Genomic DNA, 19390 nt, shown 5'->3' with positions numbered 1-19390 from the left:
CTGCCCTTAGACGAGGTGCAGCGGGAACGGGTCACACTAGGCTGACCCTGGCACCGCCTTGGCCCAAATCTCGGTGTCCTCGCCTGCAGGATGGGGGCACTGACACACCCACCTCCCAGGGCAGTGTCCGGGACGGCACGAGAACACGCCTGGAAGTGGCCTCGCCGAGCCCAAGGTACGTGGACCCCGCAGCCAGCAAGAACCGAGGGGCCACTGCCGGGCGCAGACAGCACTCACTCTGGGGGGCAGGGCCCAGGGGCGCAGGACTCTGGCCACGCTGCCGGCTGCTGGCTCCCTTCGCACCGGGCAGCCTCTGCCCACTCGTTCCTGGCCTGGTCCAGACAGCTGTAGGTCACCCAGCGCAGCCCTGGGGTTGGGGCGGGGGGAGGGGGAGGCTGAGCCACCTCGCCGCAGGGGGCGGAGGGTGCTCCGGGCCAGCCCCACCCCGGGCCTCACCTGCCCCACAGCTCACGGAGCAGGACCCCCGCACGGCGGCCCATGCCCAGGCCTGTGGCTGCTTCGGCTGGAAGTAGGTGAAGGTGATGTCTGGGCGCGCAAGGTCACCATACTCCTCCCCGTAGCGCCTGTAAACCTGCGTGAGACAGACAGGGGCCGGGCTGGCCCCCCCCCCGCGAGGTTCTAACACCTGTCCCCACGATGCCTCATTTGGCCACTCAGCACCGGCACCGTGTTGTTTGTTAAAACCCGCCTGGCGGGTCCTGCCTCAGCGGTTCTCTCTCGAGCGGCCCAGGAATCTGTATTTTTACCCACAGAGTAAAAGGTGCAGACAGCTGCCAGGCGGCCACATCCGGAGCAGTGTTCCCGGGGGGGGGGGGGGGGGGGGGGGGGGATTAGAGCTGGGGGCCGAACCGGGCTGTACGAGGAGGCAGGGAAGGAGTGAACGGCTTACCAGGAGGCTCCCTCCAGCCTGGCTTGCACTCTGGGGGAGCCCCCGGCCGTCTCCCCCCGCGGTGGGGGCAGAGGTGGGGCTGCCAGACCAAAGCCAAGGGCCACCAAGCCTCGGACCCCTCCCTGAGGGTTCTCAGGGCTATTTCAACACATGCTAACTTGCATCCACCCCTCCAGGCGCCTTCCTCGGCAAAGCACACGTGCGGACATGCGCAGAGGAGCTCGTGCCTGGAGGATGAGCCCGAAGCCCGTGCTCCCTTGTGCCTCTGTCCCCAGCAGAAAGACCCCGCATCCACCCGGTGCCAGCGACTGCTGCCCATGCTGCCGGGCGCGTGTGTCCCCTAACCCCGGGAGGCGGGACGGCAGCCTCCTGCCCATTCTACAGGAGAACACTGAGGCACAGGGCGGTGGCATACACAGGCGGCAAGGGCAGGGGGAGAACCTAGCAGCCTCTGCGGAGGACAGCGTGGCTTGGGAGAACATTCAGCTTGCAGGCCTGGCCCTGTGCCCGTCCCTCTGTCCCACGGCTCCCGGGGGGGGTCTCACTTTCCCTCGATTAGGGTGGGGCGTGCCCACCCTCTGGCACCTTCAAGATCCAAGCCAGCAAGCCCTTTAGCAGCGGCCACCTTTCAGGACGTGCCCCCCTGCCACACGCTTAATGCGCCTTATTTTTGACAAACGAATCTTGACAAAACTTCGTAACGTAGGCATGCCTAGCCCCATTTCACGGGTGGGGAAATTTAGGCTTAGGAAAGTTCATGCCCTTGCCCAAGCTCTTGGAGAGCCGGGATTCAAACTCCAGTCCGTCGGAGTCCCAGGGCCTGGCCCCTTCACCTCTGGGTCACCCTGGGCTGACGCGGCTCCAGGAGGGATGCCCCCACAGTGGGTCTCTAATCAGGGCATCACCGACGGCCTCGCTCCCCATGCCCTCCTCGGGCCAGGTCCGACACAGGCCTGATCCCCGGTGCACCTGATCGCCCTGCACAGAGGCCCCTCTGCACCCTCCCTCCCCAACCCCCAAGTCCCCGGGGGGTGAAGCCCCCACTCTTCCCGTGGCCAGCAAGATCCCTGCAGATCTGTCCTGCCTCCTTGCCTGGGGCGGGGGTGTGTGTCCCCTTCCCTCATCCCTCCTAGTTACCCATCCTGGGCACACACTGTTCCCTCAAGACGCGTTCGTCACTCCCTGCTTGGCCCGGCCAGCTCACCTCTGACCTCAGCAGCACAGCCCTCTCCTGGGGAAGCCCCCGACCCCTGCATGCCCACTCTCAGAACGCCAGGGACCCCGTGGGCTGACTGCTGAGCGATACCAGGAGGAGGCCCCACCGACCCCCCCCCCAGGCCCTCCTGGTCACCTGGATCTCCACGTCTTCCCGAGTGGGTCCCCGGATGCGGATCTCCTCCAGGTGAGGCAGCCGGTCCTCGGTGAGGGTCACTCTGTACTCGACACGGCTGTCCTCCAGGAGGGAGGGGTAGGTGGTGCTGGGAGAGATGCTAGAGTTCCCGGCCACGATGTAGCGCCCTCCGATCCGCACCGCTGTGGGGGAATCCAGCCTGTCAGCAGGGGGAGCGCCACCCCACCCCACCCCAGCCCCACGGCAGGTGGCCGCCGGAAGAGGTTCCGGTTTAAGGAATGGGGTGGTGGCAACCACGGGACGTGATCTCTGCTGCCACATCTGTAGCCTCCCCCCCAGGGTCCCAGCCCTCCCTGGGGAGCCCATCTGCCTGGCGCCTCGGTGGGTCAGGCGGTCTCTGCAGCCAGCAAGGCACAGCCTCCCAGGTGTGCACAGGCATCTGACCACAGAGAGCGTCCCCACGGGGCACCTGGGGGGGGGGGTTCCGTTAGTTGAGTGTCCAGCTCTTGACTTCGGCTCGGGTCATGATCTCACGGTTCGTGAGTCTGAGCCCTGTGTCAGGCTCTGTGCTGACAGCGTCCCCGTGTCGGTGGCTCTGCGCCTCTGCCCAGAACCTGGTGAGCACTGTGGACCTGCCGTCTCACCAGGCGCGCTCACATGGAGCTCTCCAGGCAGCTTCAGGGGCCCAAGGACCCCCAAGCGCCCCCACTCCGGATTCCAAGGACGGGTGTAGGCGCCCTCGAAATCAAGAACCACCGTGGCATTGGGTAGTAATGCAACCGGTCCAAAGACAGACGTGGCCTTTGCCCTGGGCTTCCAGGCAGGAACTTGCGTCACACCTGATAGCTGTATCTTTGTTTAAGGTGGGGGCTGGCCAAGCCGGCAAGACCAAATACGCGATTTAGACAGCAGCTCTGAGTCAACCGCCTCAGCGAGCCGAGATGGAGACCATCCACGTGAGGAATCGGTCTGCCGGTCAGGCCTCACGTCTACATGATGAAGCCCTAATTCAAACTGGACGCTGAACCCCGGTGAGCTCCCTGGGTTGGCACTACTCGGTGCATGTTGGCACGCTTCGGTGCTGGACACGGAACCCTCCCAGGTTCTGCCCTAGGCGTCTCTTGCTCTGGCTTTATTGTCTAAGCCATAACCGCGGGTATAAAAGCTCTCCAACTTCTGGGGATCCTCCTAGTGATGTATCCACCCTGGCGGTGGTCAGGGAACCCCCTGAACTTGTAGCTGGCATCCGAAGTGAGGGCATCTCGGGGTCTGTGCCTCGCCGTTCGCAGTCTGGCTAACTCTGGGTGAGTGCCCTCTGCCCAGCTCACCCAAGTGTGTGAAGAGAGGTTTCTGGTTGGCGACGTATATGCTGGTCAGGTTGCGGGTAACCGTCAGGAACGTGACATACTCTAGAAGGAAACAGGGGAGGGTGGGTGGGAGGGTGGGTGGTCCCAGGTCACTTACATCGCAGTCAAAGGGAGCAAATTTCAGGTGTACAGGAAAAAGAGCCTCAGCCCCGAAAGCTACCAATACAATGGGGCTGCCTCCGGCAGTAGAGGGCCCCCTGTCACCCCTCGGGCTGTAGAGAGCCCCGTGTCACCAGGGGCCAATCAAAGCCAGGCTGGACGGCCACCCTCCAGGGTGCTGCCCCAGCCAGGAGGAGGGACTGAATCCAAGGTTCTGGGCTCAGCGTGTGACCCGCCACAGGGAGGTGGGACTCAACTCCTCAGCTGGCCTTCTAAGCGCCCACTTTGCAAATGACTTGACCTCCTTTATAAACAGATCACAGCCAAGGGATTCCCAGGTATAACATCCCTTCTGATGGGATTCCTTGGGTAGGAAGGGCCAGGCCGGCCTCCCACAGACCGCCCAGTATCCTGGTTTTATCTGCATCACAGCTACTGTGAGCAGTCATTCCCAAAACTCCACTGCCCCCCGCGGCGGCCTCATCAGACTCCGAGCTGGGTGGGGAGGCTGGCGAGGCGGAGGGCAGAGGCCGAGGCCCATGAGGAGGGTCCGGGGCTCACTGCCAAGGCTCCGAGCTGCAGGTGTCTCTTGGAGGCTGGCAGGGGCCCGGCCATCCACCCCGAGGGAAGCCCCTACCTCTGGCTCTTCCGGCCGTGAAAGAGCCGTTGCGGGGGCTGCACGTGCTGTTGTCCCCTCCACACACCTGGCACGCGTCTCGCACCTGCTGGGAGTCCATCCTGCCGTCACAGCCGAATGTCTGTGCAAAGAGCAGTGGCAGGTGACGCCTGTCCCCACCGACCCCACTGCTCTGAGGCCCTGGGATTCACACGACAAACTCGAGGCGTTTTGCAGCATCTGACCTCCATGCAGGAAGCAGGCATAAATGACTCCCCCAAAGTCACAGCGGAGCTCTTGACCCCCTGCTGACTCCAAGGTCAGTTCAGTGCCCTAGCATCACCCCATGCGGATTCCGCGGCAGCTTCACAAGGACCGTGTCCGCAGACCGGGCCCTCTCCGAGCCCCTTAGCATCTGGCTTCCGACGTGACTGGCCGCAGGGCCACAGCGGGTGGGAGGGTACCTCCGCTGCCCGCACACGCGTACCCTGCAGCTGCCCGACACGCACAGGCTCAGGGTCCCGTCCTCCCGCCGACCACTTGGCACACACCGGGTCCCATCCAGGAAACTGTCCCCACGCCTCACAATGAAGGTCTCGCCGATGGCTCGGCACATGTGTCTGCACAGAGCGTCCCCTGGGAAGGTGGAGAGACAGAGAACCCTGACGGGAGGGTGACCGGGAGCTGGGAAGGCGGTGACCCTGCAGAGCACAGCCCAGGTGGGCCTGCCCTTGTCAGGGCCACCTCACTTCATCCTCCGGGTTTGGGGCCAGGGCCCCGCCTCCTGAGGCAGCGATCACGATCACGACGTAACGCTTGTTACCGCATCGAGCCAAGGAGCCCCCTTGGTGCTTCCCGGTGTCGTCTCACTGAATCCTTCCAACACCCAAGCAGGGAGACCCTACTTTTATTTCCATCTTACAGATGGGAACACCGAGACTCAGGCCCCTTAGCAAGGGGGCCGAGCCAGGACGCGATACAGAGCCTGAGTCCGAGCCCTGCTCTCAACAGCATCAGGGTGATGGGGGCCAGCCCACCTTGACTGTACTGCTCAGCGGAGCCCCAGCGGTAGAAGGAGGCGTTGCCTGGGGACAGGTGTAGCGGTTTCCTGTCCGTCCGGGAGCACTGCTCAGACATGAAGTCCAGCTGGGTCTTCTCACAGGCCTGGCCGGGAGGAGGCAGAGAACAGGCACAGGAGGGGCCCTGGGATGGGGGGCCTGGGGGCGGGGGATCTAGGACAGGAGCCTTTGCCACTGGGGACGGCAAGGCACCCCGCGGCACGAGGGCCACGATGTGGGTTCGCTCCTGGCTGTGCTGCGGTTCCCCATTCCATAAAGCAGGGGAGCCAAGAGCCTTTCTCTGCTGAGGAGAGAATCCCGGAGAATCTGCAAGGACACAGGGCAGGGCCTACCACCCGGCAACAAAGAAATAAAGAGCACTGCTCGCCTGCTCCCCTCCCTGAGCCCGTGCTCCAGGTGAGGACTCTGCCCTCCAGGTCTGGGGAGGCCCGTGACCGCCTGGAGAAAGTGGGAGGGAAGGCCTCGCCACGTGCAGACCTTGACACCACGTCAAAGGAGCCATCCGAGCGCCTCGCACCCAGGGTACTGGCCATGATCAAAGAACACCGGCAATAGGGGCGCCCGGGTGGCTCAGTCAGTTAAGCGTCTGATTCTGGATTTCGGTTCAGGTCACGATCTTGTGGTTTGTGAGTTTGAGCCCTCAACCCTGACAGTGTGGAGCCTGCTTGGGAGTCTCTCTCTCCCTCTCTCTCTGCCCCTCCCTGGCTCGCTGTCTGCTCTCTCTCTAAAAGTAGAAAAAGAAAGAAAGAAAGAAAGGCGAAAGAAAGGCGAAAGGAAGAAAGAAAGAAAGAAAGAAAGACGAAAGAAAGGCGAAAGAAAGAAAAGAAAGAAAGGCGAAAGAAAGAAAGAAAGAAAGAAAGAAAGAAAGAAAGAGAAAAAATCTTTAAAAAAAACTCATGGGCAATAAAGATGGGGAGTGGAGAGGATATGGAGACAGCGGAACCTTCGCCCACAGCTGGTGGGAGTGCAAAATAGCTGGGCTGCTGTGCAGGATGGTTTTGGAGGCTCCTCAAAGACTTGAACGTAGAAACACCATACAATCCAGCGATTCCGCTTTTGTTTTTAACGTTTATTCGTTTTTAAGAGCAAGAGAGACAGAGCACGAGCAGAAGAGGGGCAGAGAGAGAGAGACACAGGGGGACGCAGAATCCAAAGCAGGCTCCGGGCTCCGAGCCGTCAGCGCAGAGCCCGACGCGGGGCTCGAACCCACGGACCGCGAGATCGTGACCTGAGCCGAAGTCGGATGCTTCACCGACTGAGCCACCCAGGCGCCCCTACCCAGTGATCCCACTTTCAGGTGCATACTCAAAAGAAATAAAAATTGGTGGGGTGCCTGGGTGGCTTCTGGCTTCCGCTCAGCTCACGATCTCACGGTTCGTGAGTCCAGGCCCCGCACTGGGCTCTGCGCTGACACCGAAGATCCTCTGTCTCCCTCTCTCTCTGCCCCTCACACCCGCACGCGCGCTCTCACTCTCAAAAATAAATATTGAAAGACAGGAATAAGAATTGGTCCTCGAGTCCACATACACAGCAGCACTATTCACAATAACCAAAAGGTGGAAATGGCCTAAATGTCCGTCAACAGATGGACGGATGACATGTGGCCCATCCACATGATGGGCTGCCGTTCAGCCACAGAAAGCACTGCACTTCTCACACCTGCTACACCGTGGATGACCCTTGAGGACACGGTGCTGAGTGACAGAAGCCAGTCACAAAAAGGCCACGCATTGTGTGGTCCCATTTGTATGAAATGTCCAGAACAGACGCATCCGCGGAGACAAAAGGTGACCGGTGGCTGCCAGGGCGGGAGGATGGGGGAGGGGAGCAACGACTTAACGGCTCTGGGGTCCTACTCCGGGCTGACAGAAGCGGTTTGGAACTTGATGGAGGCGGTGGTTGCACAACATTGTGAATGTGCTAAATGCCACTGGATCCCACCCTTAAAATGGTTGATTTTATGGGACGTGAATTTCACCTGCTCTTAGAACGGAGGAATGGTTTCAGGGGGTGCTGGGGGGGGGCAGTGGCAGGTGGGGAGGGAGGGGGACACTGCAGGGACGTCCTGGAGTATGCATTGAGGTCCCAGGAGAGGTAGAACAGCACCCCCCTCTTTCAAAAGCGCCCTGGCGTGAGCCACGAATTACAGCCGCCCTGATCCTTCCACACCCCCGGCCCCGCGCTGCCGACCTGACCCTCTGGCTGCACCCCGGGGAGGCAGGCCTACCTGGGTGTTGCACATCTCCGCCTGGAGGTCATCGCCCACACACGCACGCCCTCCAAAGGCCGGCCTGAAAATACCCACAAGACACAGGGGGTGACAGGGGAGCCACTCCCCCCCTAGCCAGCCAGCCCTGACCTGGAGAACAGCGCCTCCTGCATGCAGTACCTGGGGTTGCTGCACTGTCGCCTCCTGGTGACCACCCCTCCCCCGCAGGAGCGGGAGCAGGGACTGGGGGGACCCCAGCTAGACCAGTGCCCGTGCACCACTCCCACGGGGGTCAGCTCCGCCAGGGAGCGGCAGTGACCTTTGGAGCACCACTGCGAGAGAAGGGCACACCATCGCACACCCAGGACGGCTGGCATCCCCAGGGCCCCGCGCCCGCAGGGTGGCCACACAGGCATGCACACGTGCTCGTGCCCCGCCCTCCCATCCTGCTCAGGAAACGAAGCTGAATACGAAAGAGGGCAAACCCCCGCGTGTAGGACAGAGGGGTCTGGCCCCCGCAGAGTGGAGGAGAAGGGCAGAGGCACAGAGGTCTGCAGGGTAGTGGGAAGCCGAGCGCCTGGTGGAGCCCGCCAGCCAACACATGCTCCGTCACTCCCGCTCCGACCTTCTGCTCGCCACACTCTGTCCCATCCAGGAGGGGAGTCAAGAGGCGGCTACAGACGCTTTGGTCCAGGGGGTCCTCGTGGCAGGAGAGAGCCTGGCACACGTCCTAAACGGGGACACAGGGGGCCCGCTGGAGGGGCTAGTGTCCAGCCTTAACTGTCCCCCCGCGGACCACGGGGGCACACACACCGCTCTGTGGGCACCGGTGGCCGGGGAGAATGGGCACAGCACACCTGTCCGTGAGCCCACGAAAATGTTTTCACTTCTTCTAAAATCAGCAGACAAAAAATGATTCTTTAGGTCAAAGCAGGTGTCCTCGTATGTAACGTTAATACGTTTTGTTATAACAACGCGAAGAAGAAAAACTTTATATGTTTTATAAAAACACTGATAACAATTCTCAGTATTCCCTATCGAGAAAGAGGCCCTGCTAGGGCAAAGGTGCCTGGGGCCCATGGAAGTCCAGGGAGGAAGACCGTCTTTGGGGAGCCGGCCCCCCTTCATCTCCCCTTCCCCCGCTAGCTCACACTCCTGCTATAGGATTCAGGGTGGAGGGGACTTCCTCCGGGGAGCCCTCCAGGTTCCCATTGGATCGGAAGCCCTTGGTAACTGCCTACTTAAGTCCCGCGTCCATGGGCTCAGGGGCTCCACATAATCTGTGGGACACAGTCAAAAGGAAAACATGAGCACCCTCGCTCAAAATTTACGCATTTTAAGAGGCGTCTGGTGGCCTGGCACGGAGGGCGCTCACAGGGCACAGCGGAGCAGGAGCTGGGCGCGGGTAGAGGGTGCAGGGGCTGGGTGGCGGAGAAGCAGGACGGCCGGCGGGACTCACCAGGTGCCCCCTGGCGAAGGTGCAGGCCACCGCTGCAGGGCCGAAGGCGACGCGGCACTGCTCGTCCGCGCCGTAGTGGAGGCCGGGCTGCGCCCGGGGAGGGCTCCCCGCGGCCCCGGCCTGCGGCCCCGGCGGGTCCCACAGGCAGCGCGCCCGTCCTGCGCTGCGACAAGGCCCGGCTCAGACCCCGGGTGCACACCGGGGTGGAGGGGTGGGCGCGGGCGGGCGGGCAGGGGGTTCTCAGCGCGCACCCCCAGCAAGAGCTGGGACCGGGCTCGGGCCCCGGCGGAGGGGAGGTGGGGCCCGGGCAGATGCCCGCGCGAGGGAGTGGGGAGGAAGGGGATGAGGCAGGGGAGCGGCGAGGAGGGAGGGGTGGCTGGAGGGAGGGGCGGGGACGGGGCCGAATTGAGGAGTGGGCGCGGAAACCGGTGGACGCGAGAGGGTGCGTGGGAGTGAGGGAGAAACAGGATCCGCGCAGGGAAGGGTGGCTGGAGGGAGGGGCCAAGGAGGACGGAGGAGGGCCCCGGAGGGGGGGAGGGGACAGAGCGCGATGGGGATTGAACAGAGAGGGCTGGGGCACAAGTAGGGGTGGCCCCAAATGGAGATAGGGCGGGGAGGGCTGCGCGGGTGAGGGACGCGGCTACCTGAGCAGGTGCAGCAGTTGCTGGCGGCTGCAGGCCGACCACGAGAGGTCACCCCTGGCGGTCGCCGCGTCCTGGGACGCCATCACGTGGCCGCTGGGCCCACAGCCGCTCCCGGGCGCGCCGTCGTGTTCCAAGCCCAAGCTGTCCCGGGGAGGCAACGCTCAGAGCCCTCGTGCCCCCTCCACCCGCCTGGAGTCCAAGCCTGGCCAGCCCTCTGGTCGGGTTGGAAGCCTTTGCAGACCCCACGGCCCCTGGCCCCCCCACCAGCGAGCGCTGCCTCCGTTTCCCCCAGAGGGAGTGCTCAGCCAGCCAGCCAGGTGGTTCCTGCCTCTTTGGGCTAATAAATATCAAAAGGCTTTAGTGGCCCTTGGGTGGCTCAGTGGGTTGAGCCGCTGACTCTTGATTTCCACTCAGGTCATGATCCCACGGTTGGTGAGATGGAACCCCCCCCCCCACTCTCGGGGCTCTGCACTGACAGGGCAGAGTCTGCTCGGGACCCCCTCTTTCTCTCTGCCCCTCCCCTGCTCATGTGCATGCTCTCTCTCAAAAATAAATAATAAATAAAACATTTTTTAAAAGGCTTTAGGGCGCCTGGGGGGCTCCGTCGGTTGAGCAACTGACTTTGGCTCAGGTCACGGTCTCCAGGTTTGTGGGTTCGAGTCCGTGTGGGGCTCTGTGCTGACAGCTTAGAGCCTGGAGCTGCTTTGGATTCTGTGTCTCCCTCTCTCTCTGCCCCTCGCCTGCTTGTTCTCTGTCTCTCTCTCTCAAAAATAAATAAAAATTTAAAAAACAGGAAAAAAAACAACATACAGTATAATCCTGATTTTGCAAATAAAAACTATGTGTGTGTGTGGGTGCCTGGGTGACTCAGTTGAGCATCTGAATTTTTTTTTATGTTTATTTAGAGAGAGAAAGAGAAAGAGAGCGTGAGCAGAGGAGGGGCCGAGAGAGAGGGAGACAGAGGGTCCAAAGCAGAGTCTGTGCTGACAGCAGGGAGCCCAGTGACAGGCTTGAATTCAGGAACCATGAAATCAGGACCTGAGCTAAAGTCAGATGCTTAGCTGACTGAGTCACCCAGGGACCGGAGAGTCCAAGTCTTGATTTCAGCTCAGGTCATGATCCCAGGGGGAACGAGCCCACATCGGGCTCTGCACTAGCATGGAGGCTGCTTAAGATTCTCTCTCTCCCCTTCTGCCCCTCCCCTGCTCGCTTAAGCATGCTCAAGATTCTCTCTCTTCGTAAAATAAAAGTAAATATGTGTGTGTGTAAGACCTGACTACAATTACGTACAAAAGGTGAACAGATGTTACCTCTAAGGGCTGGGATTTGGGATAATTTTTACAGCCTGCTTTTCCTTTACCCGAATTTCCTAGAAAACGTTTTCTAATTGCGAAGTCTGTCTTGCTTTTGGGGGGAGGAGGGGGTAAAAACAATTTTTTTAATCACCTGGTAATCAAGAAATAGCAGATTTCCCAGCCCTTGCCCTCCTCCCCCCCAAGTCCACTGAGGTCAAGGGTACAGGTTCCTTCCAGCAGACTCCTACAGGGCTGCCCTCCTACCCCACGGCAGCCTCAACGTTCCCTCCTGGGAGCCCCAGTCGGCTCCTAGACCTCAGCTTGGGGACAGTATGCCTACCTGTGCCCAATCTCATGGGCGATGGTGACCCCCAGGTCAAAGCCGGTATCCTCAGTGATGAGGCAGCTCCAGGAGGACGAGCAGACACCCCCCAGCTGGGTGACCCCCCGAACCTGCCGGTTACCATCAGGCAACTCCAGGTCAAACCTTGGGAAGAAAAAAGGCACCAGGCTGCTGCTGAGGCCGGGCCGCCTTTGCAGAGGAGGGGTGGGGAGGGGAGGACAGCTCCCAGGCAGGCTGGCGTGCCACGGGGGCGCTCGGCTACCTGGTGATGTAGAGGACCAGGTCGGCATGCCCAGGATCTGCGTCGTCCCCGGGGTTGACCGTCCTGCTCCACTCACAGACACTCAGCAGTGAGGCCGTGATGTTGGCTGTGATATTCGGAGCATCCTGGGGGTGGGGGGGTCACAGAGCCCGTGTTTATGGGACCTGCGCCACCACAACCCTGTCGCCGTCCATGCTACAGACGGGGAGAGCGACAGGAAGAGATAGAGAGAATGGAAATGGGGTTTCCAGGGACTCTGGGCTCCCAGCTTGGTGCCTACCTCAGGCTGGGTCAGAGTGACCATCTTCACCAGATGCACTCGGAACTGAGTCCCCAGGGATGGGTCCCTCAGCAGCTCTGACCCCTGTGGAAAGGCAGGAGGGAGAGGTGACTGGTGGGTGGGCGGGGCCTGGCTGGGGCGGGGCCTGGAGAGACTGCTCCATTAGCAGTGGGGGGAAATGCTGGTCTCGGGGCTGGCGGCCAGCCACAGAGATGGGCAGACGTGTGCTGGTCCTCCTTGCTCACGGCTCAAGGAGGCCAACCACAAAGAAATGAAAACCTGAAACCATGGGATGCAAATAATTATGAGTTTAGAACATTCCATTCCAACACCGTTTCCTGCTCACCAGACTCACCCCGTCCTTTCCCTTCTCTGTCCATCCGCCTGGAACACCCTTCTCTCCACCTCGGCTTGTTCCACCTGCGCCTCTCCAGGAGGCGGCACGAGGGCCTCCCCTCCCTCCGCAAACCCTTTTCCGGGCTCCCCTGACAGAGCGCTGCCCCCACCACCCCTGGCCAGGCTCCTGGCTCTCTCTCTCTCTCTCAGCACATCTGCCAAGATGCCCATCATGGTTGACCGTCTGTGGTTATTTGCAGCAGCCTGTCCCTGAATTAGACATGCCCCCCCCCCCCCCCCAGAGAGAGAACCCTGCCATCACTGGCCTCGGCTGACCTGAGTCTGAATCCGAGCTCTGCTGCGAACTACCCGTGTGCGCGTGATCCTGCTAACCAACCTTGGAAGCTCAGGTTCCTCATCTGTGACATGGAGGTAAAGCCTTCCGTGGCTATTGGCGGACTCAGAATGATGCCACGGGCACAGGATGGGTGCCCAGCCACGACAGTGGCTGTCACCACGGCCAGCCACCATCGGGGCAGGAGCCAGTCCGGTACCTACCACTGTCCCAGGTCCTCGTAAGACACATCAAGTGACCAGAGAGAGTACGGCTTGATGACCGAATTTCAGCAGAGTAGACGGGGGGAGGACCCCCCCCCCACCCCGCCAAGCTTTCAGGTGACTGAAAGGAAGTGTTTTTCACCTCTGGGGCTGCAGGCAAAGACCTGTGGACTCGGGCTATGTCTGCAAGGGGACAGGACCACACGGGTGTGTCCCTGAGGCCCAGAGAACTGACAGCGGACAGGGTGGTCTGATGGCCTGGCGCTCTGAGCCCGGGGGGGCTTTTCCTTTTGCCCCAAACAGGTGGGCACGCCTAAGGCTGGGCACAAAGTGGCGCCAAGCTCTGCACATTCTTGGAGCGGGCTCTGCCTCCCTGCACAACCAACTTGCAGACGGCGGCCGTCTCCTCGTCCTGCCCGCCACCCGGCACTGGTGTCCATCCCCCGACGTGGCAGACACTCGCCGGCGGCCCAGAGCAGTCACCGCGTGTCATACGTGTATTCTCAAACTGCTGCACACGGGGTTTCATGCAGTCCGTTAGGTTACACGCGAGCGTCAGGTTGTTGAAACGCCCCTTTCTTTGCTTACCCTGCCCCCCGAGACGACAATCAGTGGGAGCCACTCTTCCCACGCCACCTTTAGCCCTAGAAGCCAAGGGAAGGGGGGCCAGTAGAAACGGGGGTGCCCCTAAGAAAGGGAACAGAGAGGCCAGTGTGGGGCACCCCGGCTGGTGCCCGGGCAGTGCTGGCCGAGGTTCCCATGGAGCAAATGGACTTCAGGCCAGAGGCCAGACCTGAGGGGCCCTTGGAGAGAAGGGACCCAAGTAGCAAGAGGCCGTGGGGTGCACTAGGGAGCCAAGAGGGGCTCCAGGACCTCACCCGCCTCCACTGCAGGTGAGGGAGGGGAGGAGGAGGAAGGAAAGGACAGACCACACCCCTCCCCGCCCCAAAGCCCTGGGCCCCAAGCATGACCCCAGCCTTGCTTAGGTTTACACCCGAGTTCAGCCCAAGTTCAAACTACCAGATGAGCCAGCCCACTCACATTCGGCCCCAAGTCCCCGGTGTGGGGCACCGTGTCCAGAGGCTCCCGAGCCCCACCGCTTGTGGTCAGCGCCATCCAAGGGGTCCGCTCCCCAAGGAACACTCACCATGTTGAGGTTGGTGAGCACGTAGCGCTCAGTGTCCTCCTGGTGAGCCTGGTAGACGTCGGGGCCCACGGCCACCAGCAGCTCCAGGTGCAGGACCCTGCCGGCAGCCCATCTCCGGAGGCGAAGGCGAGGGGAAGGAGGACGGCCTGGTGAGGGAGGGGGCAGGGCTCAGAGCGAAGGTTCCGGAAAGCAGACGACCCATGGCTTTGGCCGCCCACGGCCAGGTCTTTCTTGGACTTGGAGACACGGTTGTGAGCTCTGTCCCTGCCGCTTATCACCATGGGTTTACGGAGTCAGGGGGCCCGGTCCCCAGCTTTCTCATGGGAAAGGTGGGGAGCAGGGAATGCCTGCTCCCAGGCGGGTGGGCGCCGAGTGAGAGGGCCTGTCCTGGACCCAGTCTCAGCCCCTACCTCGGGCCCTCCGGGAGCCGGCCTCTAGGCTCCTCCGAAATCAATGGTCTCAGAGAGCAGAGGGGCCCGAGCTGTCGAAAGTCACTTTATATTGGGACTGTCAGAAACAGTGGCAGCTGGCCCAAGAGGCTTCTGGGTCCTGGATTTCAGCCCACCCCCACGGCCAGGTCCCATCAGCGACTAGCCATTCCGGAGCATTGAAAGGACCAGGTGGCAGGGCAGGGCCCAAGAAGGGAGCTGTCGTGTGGCTTTTACGTCCTTGGTGTCTCCCCAGAGTCCCACACTGGCTCTGCCCCCTTGATGTGCCCCCGCTCTGGGCACATGCTGGAGAACGGGGTCATCCCGAGATGAGCCCGAGACAGGACCCTGCTTGCACCTGGATGCAGCTGGGGGCCCGACGAGCAGGCCCGGGCAGCCGCAGAGCCAGCCATGCCAGCCCCGAGTGGCCACCTTCTATCTTTGGGCCTCAGTGTTCCCATCCGTGGTATCGGATGTCCTGCCAGTCCCGGAGCTGGGAGACCCCAACAGCACATGTCTGTGAACGTGCTTTGTGATCGATGAGGGGCTGCTCATAGGCTGGAGGCCTAGCTGTCCCCCTCTAGGACAGCTGGGGGCACGGCCGATGGCCACGTGTCCCCCTGGCTTGCCCACTCCCCAGCATCCTGAAGAAGATGGCTCAGCCGGGCTTGTGGCATTCTGCACAGCCACCTGGGCACTGGGGAGAGCTGGCCCTCCCCCAGAGCTGTCCCCCTCTCCCAGGAGCCGTACCTCGGATGACTTGGGGGGCCTCGGGGCCGGGCCTGTGGACCAGGTGGGGCTGCGCACGAACCCGGGGAGGCAGCAGCTCCCAATGCCGCCTCCTCACCGGCCGGACGCGGAACCTGTCCGCGCCCACCAGGATGTCGCCCTCCTGGAGGAGAGACAGCAGACAGGCACGTAGCCCACCGGCCCCACCGAGGGACAGGGCCTCTCTGGGACGTCGCGCTCACCAAGTGGCCTGAGCAGTAGGTGACCCTGGCCACCGCGCCCAGGGGCAGCAGGGGGCGGCCTCCCGCGAAGCAGGGATGGGGAGGCCGCCTCTCAAGCCGGAGGGAGGCGTTCAGCACGTGCTCGCTGGTGAAGGAGACGGTGAGGAGGCTCCGCTCCGGCGGGAAGGAGAAGGCGAAGAGCTGTCCCAGGGCGAGCAGGGAGCAGCTCGGGGCCCTGCAGGGAGGCCCCCCGGGCCCATCCTCACAGATGCAGGTGAGCGGGGCCACGTCGAACTGCAGCCCTGCGGGACAGAGGAGACCACCTTGCTCCTCCCCTCCCCCCGGGGCTCAGCCCTCCGCGTCTTCCTGCCCTGGGGAGGGCCCCCCCAACCGATCCATTCCCTTTGGTGGGTGAGTGGGGCGCAGGGCTGGCCTGGAGCCCGAGAGGCCTGGGCTCAGATCCAGCTCCTCCCGGCACGCAGGGTGGTGGGCTGAAAGTTTCCTCTCCAATTTGGGCCTCACCCCGGGGCAGACCAGCACTCAGCATGCGAGCCTCGCCCCAGAATAGGGTTTCCTGAGGGGTGGCCTGAACCCCAGCAGGCAAAGCAGGTACAGCCACAGCCTCTCTGGCCTTTACGAAAGAGCAGGTGCCCCAGGCCAGCCTCACCACCCTTCTCCACCGATCTGCCTCACGAAGCAGCCCCCAGGCCCCAGGAGGTCCCACCCCCAGTCCCCAGGCAGCCCCAAGCAGTGCTCAGTGTGCATGTGACCCAGGCCACAGGGAATTCAGTCACAGATGGGACATCCCCTACTGCTCTCCACCCTGACCGCTAGCCCACCCTGCCTCTGGTCCCCAACAGCCTTTACGTCGATGGCCTGACTTGGAAAGGGGGCTGGCACCCCAGCGAAGTCCGCAGGCACGGCCAAGAGCGACACGAGAGGCTCCGGCCGGGGCTTGAGCCAGCGCCTATCTCGCTTCTCACGGAAAGGATAAATAATTCCATTTCCGTCCGCGGCCAAAAGCCACAAGAGCTCCTGCAGCTTGGCCAGCCCAAGGGAGGCCCAGGGGCAAAAGGGACCAGCTAATTAGGAACCATTCCCTGGAGATATTGAGCAGAAGCCTGGGGTCAGAACCCCAGCTCGGTCCAGGACGCCCAGACCAGCTTTTACGGACTTGGCGGAAGTATGGAGTTAATAAGCAGGAACGATGGCAGCTTCTAGGACCTCCTCCCAAGCGGAGCTGAGATGCTCCCCCCCCCCCCCCACCCTGCCCCGGCTCGGTCGGGGGAGCTCCCTCTGCTGAGAAGACGCCAGGACAGATACCTTCTAAGGTAGCATCGGGGCCAAAATAAGAAGTCACTTCCTCTGGCTCCAAAGCTTGGAGAAATTGCTACAGGACAGAAAGCACAAGGGAGAAGAAAGGCGGGGAGAGGGGGTGGGAGAGGGGCAAGGCAAGGAGGAGGGGGAAACCAAGGCAGGGGTGGGGGTGGGAGGAGATGAGTACTGAGAAGCCCTTTCCTTCCTCGGTGAGCACGCTCTATCCCCGAAACCCCAAGCTCGGATCCGCCCCTCTCCCGGTGCAAACCTGGAAGCTGAAAGGACACCCTCACTCTGCCCAAAGGCCGTTTGGGCAGCTCCATCTCTCCCGGGGGGCACCCCCCTGCAGCACCCAGCAGAGCTCAAGACTCCCAGCTCCAGGGCTCCCAAACACCTCAGCTCCTGCAGATTCACCCACCTGCTGGAAATCGGAGCGTCCCCAGCAGCCCAGGAGAAAGAAGGCAGAAGTGAGCGTTGTCCCCACGCATCTCCCCCAGGGGCGAGGCTCCCTCATCCTCAGGAAAACCAGCCTGCTCAGAGGGAGAGAGCCTTGTGACTGGAAATCTGGCCGGTGTGGAATGTGGCAGACGCTGGTGGGCGGAAAGAGGAGGCTGTTGTTTACTCTTGGGAGCTTCCTCCAGGGGCAGGGGCCACGGGGGTGGGCAGCCTGCAGGCCCTTGCACTAGGCTGGTCCTGGGTCTGGAGCTCCGGACCCTACACCCCGGAGCGGGACTGAGCCAAGCAGCAGAGTCTGGAGGAGGGAGCATTGGACTAGGGATCTTAGCAGATGTGGACCCAGGCGTGATTCTAGAACTGGGGCTGGGTTACTCACCCTTGGCTGGTGACAGGCTGCACCGGAGACAGCAGCATTCCAGCCTCCAACAACCCGCTCACGTCCACGGACAGCCCATGATCTGCCCTGCTCTCCTGTCCTCAATTCCCTTTGTCAACCTAAAATTGTCCGGAGGTGATAATTACACGAGCACATTTACCTGGGATCCAAGAACCGCAATTCAGGCCACGTAGATTTGGGTCACAATCCAAACAGTGCCCCCACCAGGGAGCCAAAGTCAGGGGCCTTTACAGCAAAAGTAGGCTCGCTCGTGTGCATTGCTTACAGAGAATTTCACACTGGTGTTGGTGGCCGCAAGTTAAATCCGTGTAAGACACACCTCCACTAACGCTGTCAGTAAACAACCTCTCACTAGCTGATTGCAAGGGTTCAGGCTCGGTCCTTGGAACGTTTGCACTTTGGCCCAGTTCAAAAGTGCATGGTTCCACCGGTGAGGATGTCGAGGACGTGAATATGGCCCATCTCCTTAATGGACTCCGGCTCCACTTAAAACCCCTTGACATAAATGGCCCCGTCTCACTTCACCCTCCGCGCCCAGGGCAGATGCCCGGCCCCCCACTGAAGTCACTCCTCACTCTCCCCCTCCCGCCCCCGCCGGCCAGGGACGGTCACAGAACCAGGTGAGTGGCACCACATGTCACAGACTGCTTGGCAGCCCACTCCACTTTCTGGAAGGTTCTCAGCCACCCTCTCCAAAGCCCTGTTTCACACTCCCTCCCACCTCCAGGACACCGCCCCCCAACTCCCCTGACAGCTAGAGGGGGATCTGAAGGTCTCCTGGCTTCTCCTCCTCTTTATCAGGGAGGCTGCCCCGACTCCACCCTGGGCCAATCCGCTTCCCATTCCCCAACCACACCTGTAGGACCGTCTGAGGCTCTCTCTGTCCATCCTGCTTTTCTCCCTTTCCCTTTCCCAGGTATGTCACCCTAATTCACACTGTGCACTCCTGACTTTCTCTGTGACTGCTCTCTAGAGACCCAGATGGACACATGCCCTAATCCAAGCTGCATCACTGCCGGTCTGGGCATCTGTCATTGGTTCCCTCTGGCCTCCCTGCTCTCTCCCTCACGTCCTCCCCATCCCGTTTCTCTTAGAGCGGCAGTGACTTGACTTTAAGAACTCAAGTCAGATTGCATCACCCCCCAGCTCTGTAACAATCGATGGCTTCCCCTTGCCCTTGGGGTAAAACGTCCAAACCCCTTCCTGAGGCCTCCAAGGCTCTGTAATCATAGATCAGACTGGCCCCTGCCATCCCTCCGCCTGCATCTCTAAGCCTCTTCTCCCTGCACACAGAGCCTCAGCCACACCGGCCTGCTTCTCACTGTTCAGATACTGCTCTTCCCTCTGAGCCCTGGCTTTACGTTCCAGTTTCAGCTCAAATGTCACCCGCTCAGGAGGCCTTCCCTTAGGACCTGATCTAAGCGACCTCCAGGTAGGGTTGCCACATTTAGAAAATAAAAACCGGGGCACTCTGTCAAATTTGAATTTTGGAGAAACAAAGAATACTTTTTGTTTGTTTCAGTTGATGTATGCCCCAAATAGTGCAGCTCTTGCATCGGACACATTTATACAAGAACTATCCTTTGTCAGAAATTCCCATTCCCCTGGGCCCCCACACCCCTGGTCACCCTCTTCCCCAGCATCTCACTTCATCACCTTAGCGACAGGTACCCGCATCCAGAGTTACCTGGTTCGTCTGTGATCAGTTTCTCTGAAAACCCCCCACCCCCGCACGACACACACTCACCGCGAAGCTTCAGGGAAGCGAAGGCGTCATGGGCTCATCAAGGTACCGAGGGGCCACGCAAGGTGTGCTAGTGATTTATTACCACCGATGTCGCGCAAACTAATACGCAGCATTGTCATCACGCTTTCTCACTGCTGCTG

At 61.4% G+C, this 19390-nt stretch overlaps 1 protein-coding gene across 1 annotated transcript in view; it reads right to left on the bottom strand.

Moving 5' to 3' along the window:
• The window catches only part of ADAMTS13 (ADAM metallopeptidase with thrombospondin type 1 motif 13), a 29179-nt gene extending 11659 nt beyond the window's left edge, over positions 1-17520 (bottom strand). The window contains exons 1-21 of the mRNA XM_047093859.1: positions 17483-17520; positions 17069-17240; positions 16657-16723; positions 15355-15635; positions 15134-15275; positions 13956-14101; positions 11915-11998; positions 11635-11759; positions 11370-11516; positions 9735-9875; positions 9091-9253; positions 8257-8361; positions 7812-7963; positions 7650-7713; positions 5381-5507; positions 4831-4979; positions 4365-4485; positions 3590-3670; positions 2262-2443; positions 457-592; positions 238-367 (exon numbers count right to left, since the gene is read on the bottom strand). Of these exons, the coding sequence (XP_046949815.1) occupies positions 238-367; positions 457-592; positions 2262-2443; positions 3590-3670; positions 4365-4485; positions 4831-4979; positions 5381-5507; positions 7650-7713; positions 7812-7963; positions 8257-8361; positions 9091-9253; positions 9735-9875; positions 11370-11516; positions 11635-11759; positions 11915-11998; positions 13956-14101; positions 15134-15275; positions 15355-15635; positions 16657-16723; positions 17069-17240; positions 17483-17520 (2753 nt within the window). The remainder of the gene's footprint in view (positions 1-237; positions 368-456; positions 593-2261; positions 2444-3589; positions 3671-4364; positions 4486-4830; positions 4980-5380; positions 5508-7649; positions 7714-7811; positions 7964-8256; positions 8362-9090; positions 9254-9734; positions 9876-11369; positions 11517-11634; positions 11760-11914; positions 11999-13955; positions 14102-15133; positions 15276-15354; positions 15636-16656; positions 16724-17068; positions 17241-17482) is intronic.
• Positions 17521-19390: the final 1870 nt, after the last annotated feature.

This window comes from Lynx rufus, unplaced genomic scaffold (assembly GCF_022079265.1).
Source record: "Lynx rufus isolate CCGP_SWC_20201006 ecotype Redwood Valley unplaced genomic scaffold, mLynRuf1.p SCAF_36, whole genome shotgun sequence".
NCBI classification, from domain to species: domain Eukaryota; kingdom Metazoa; phylum Chordata; class Mammalia; order Carnivora; family Felidae; genus Lynx; species Lynx rufus.
Note: the sequence above shows the minus strand (reverse complement) of the source record. Positions and strands in the feature narration are given on the sequence as shown.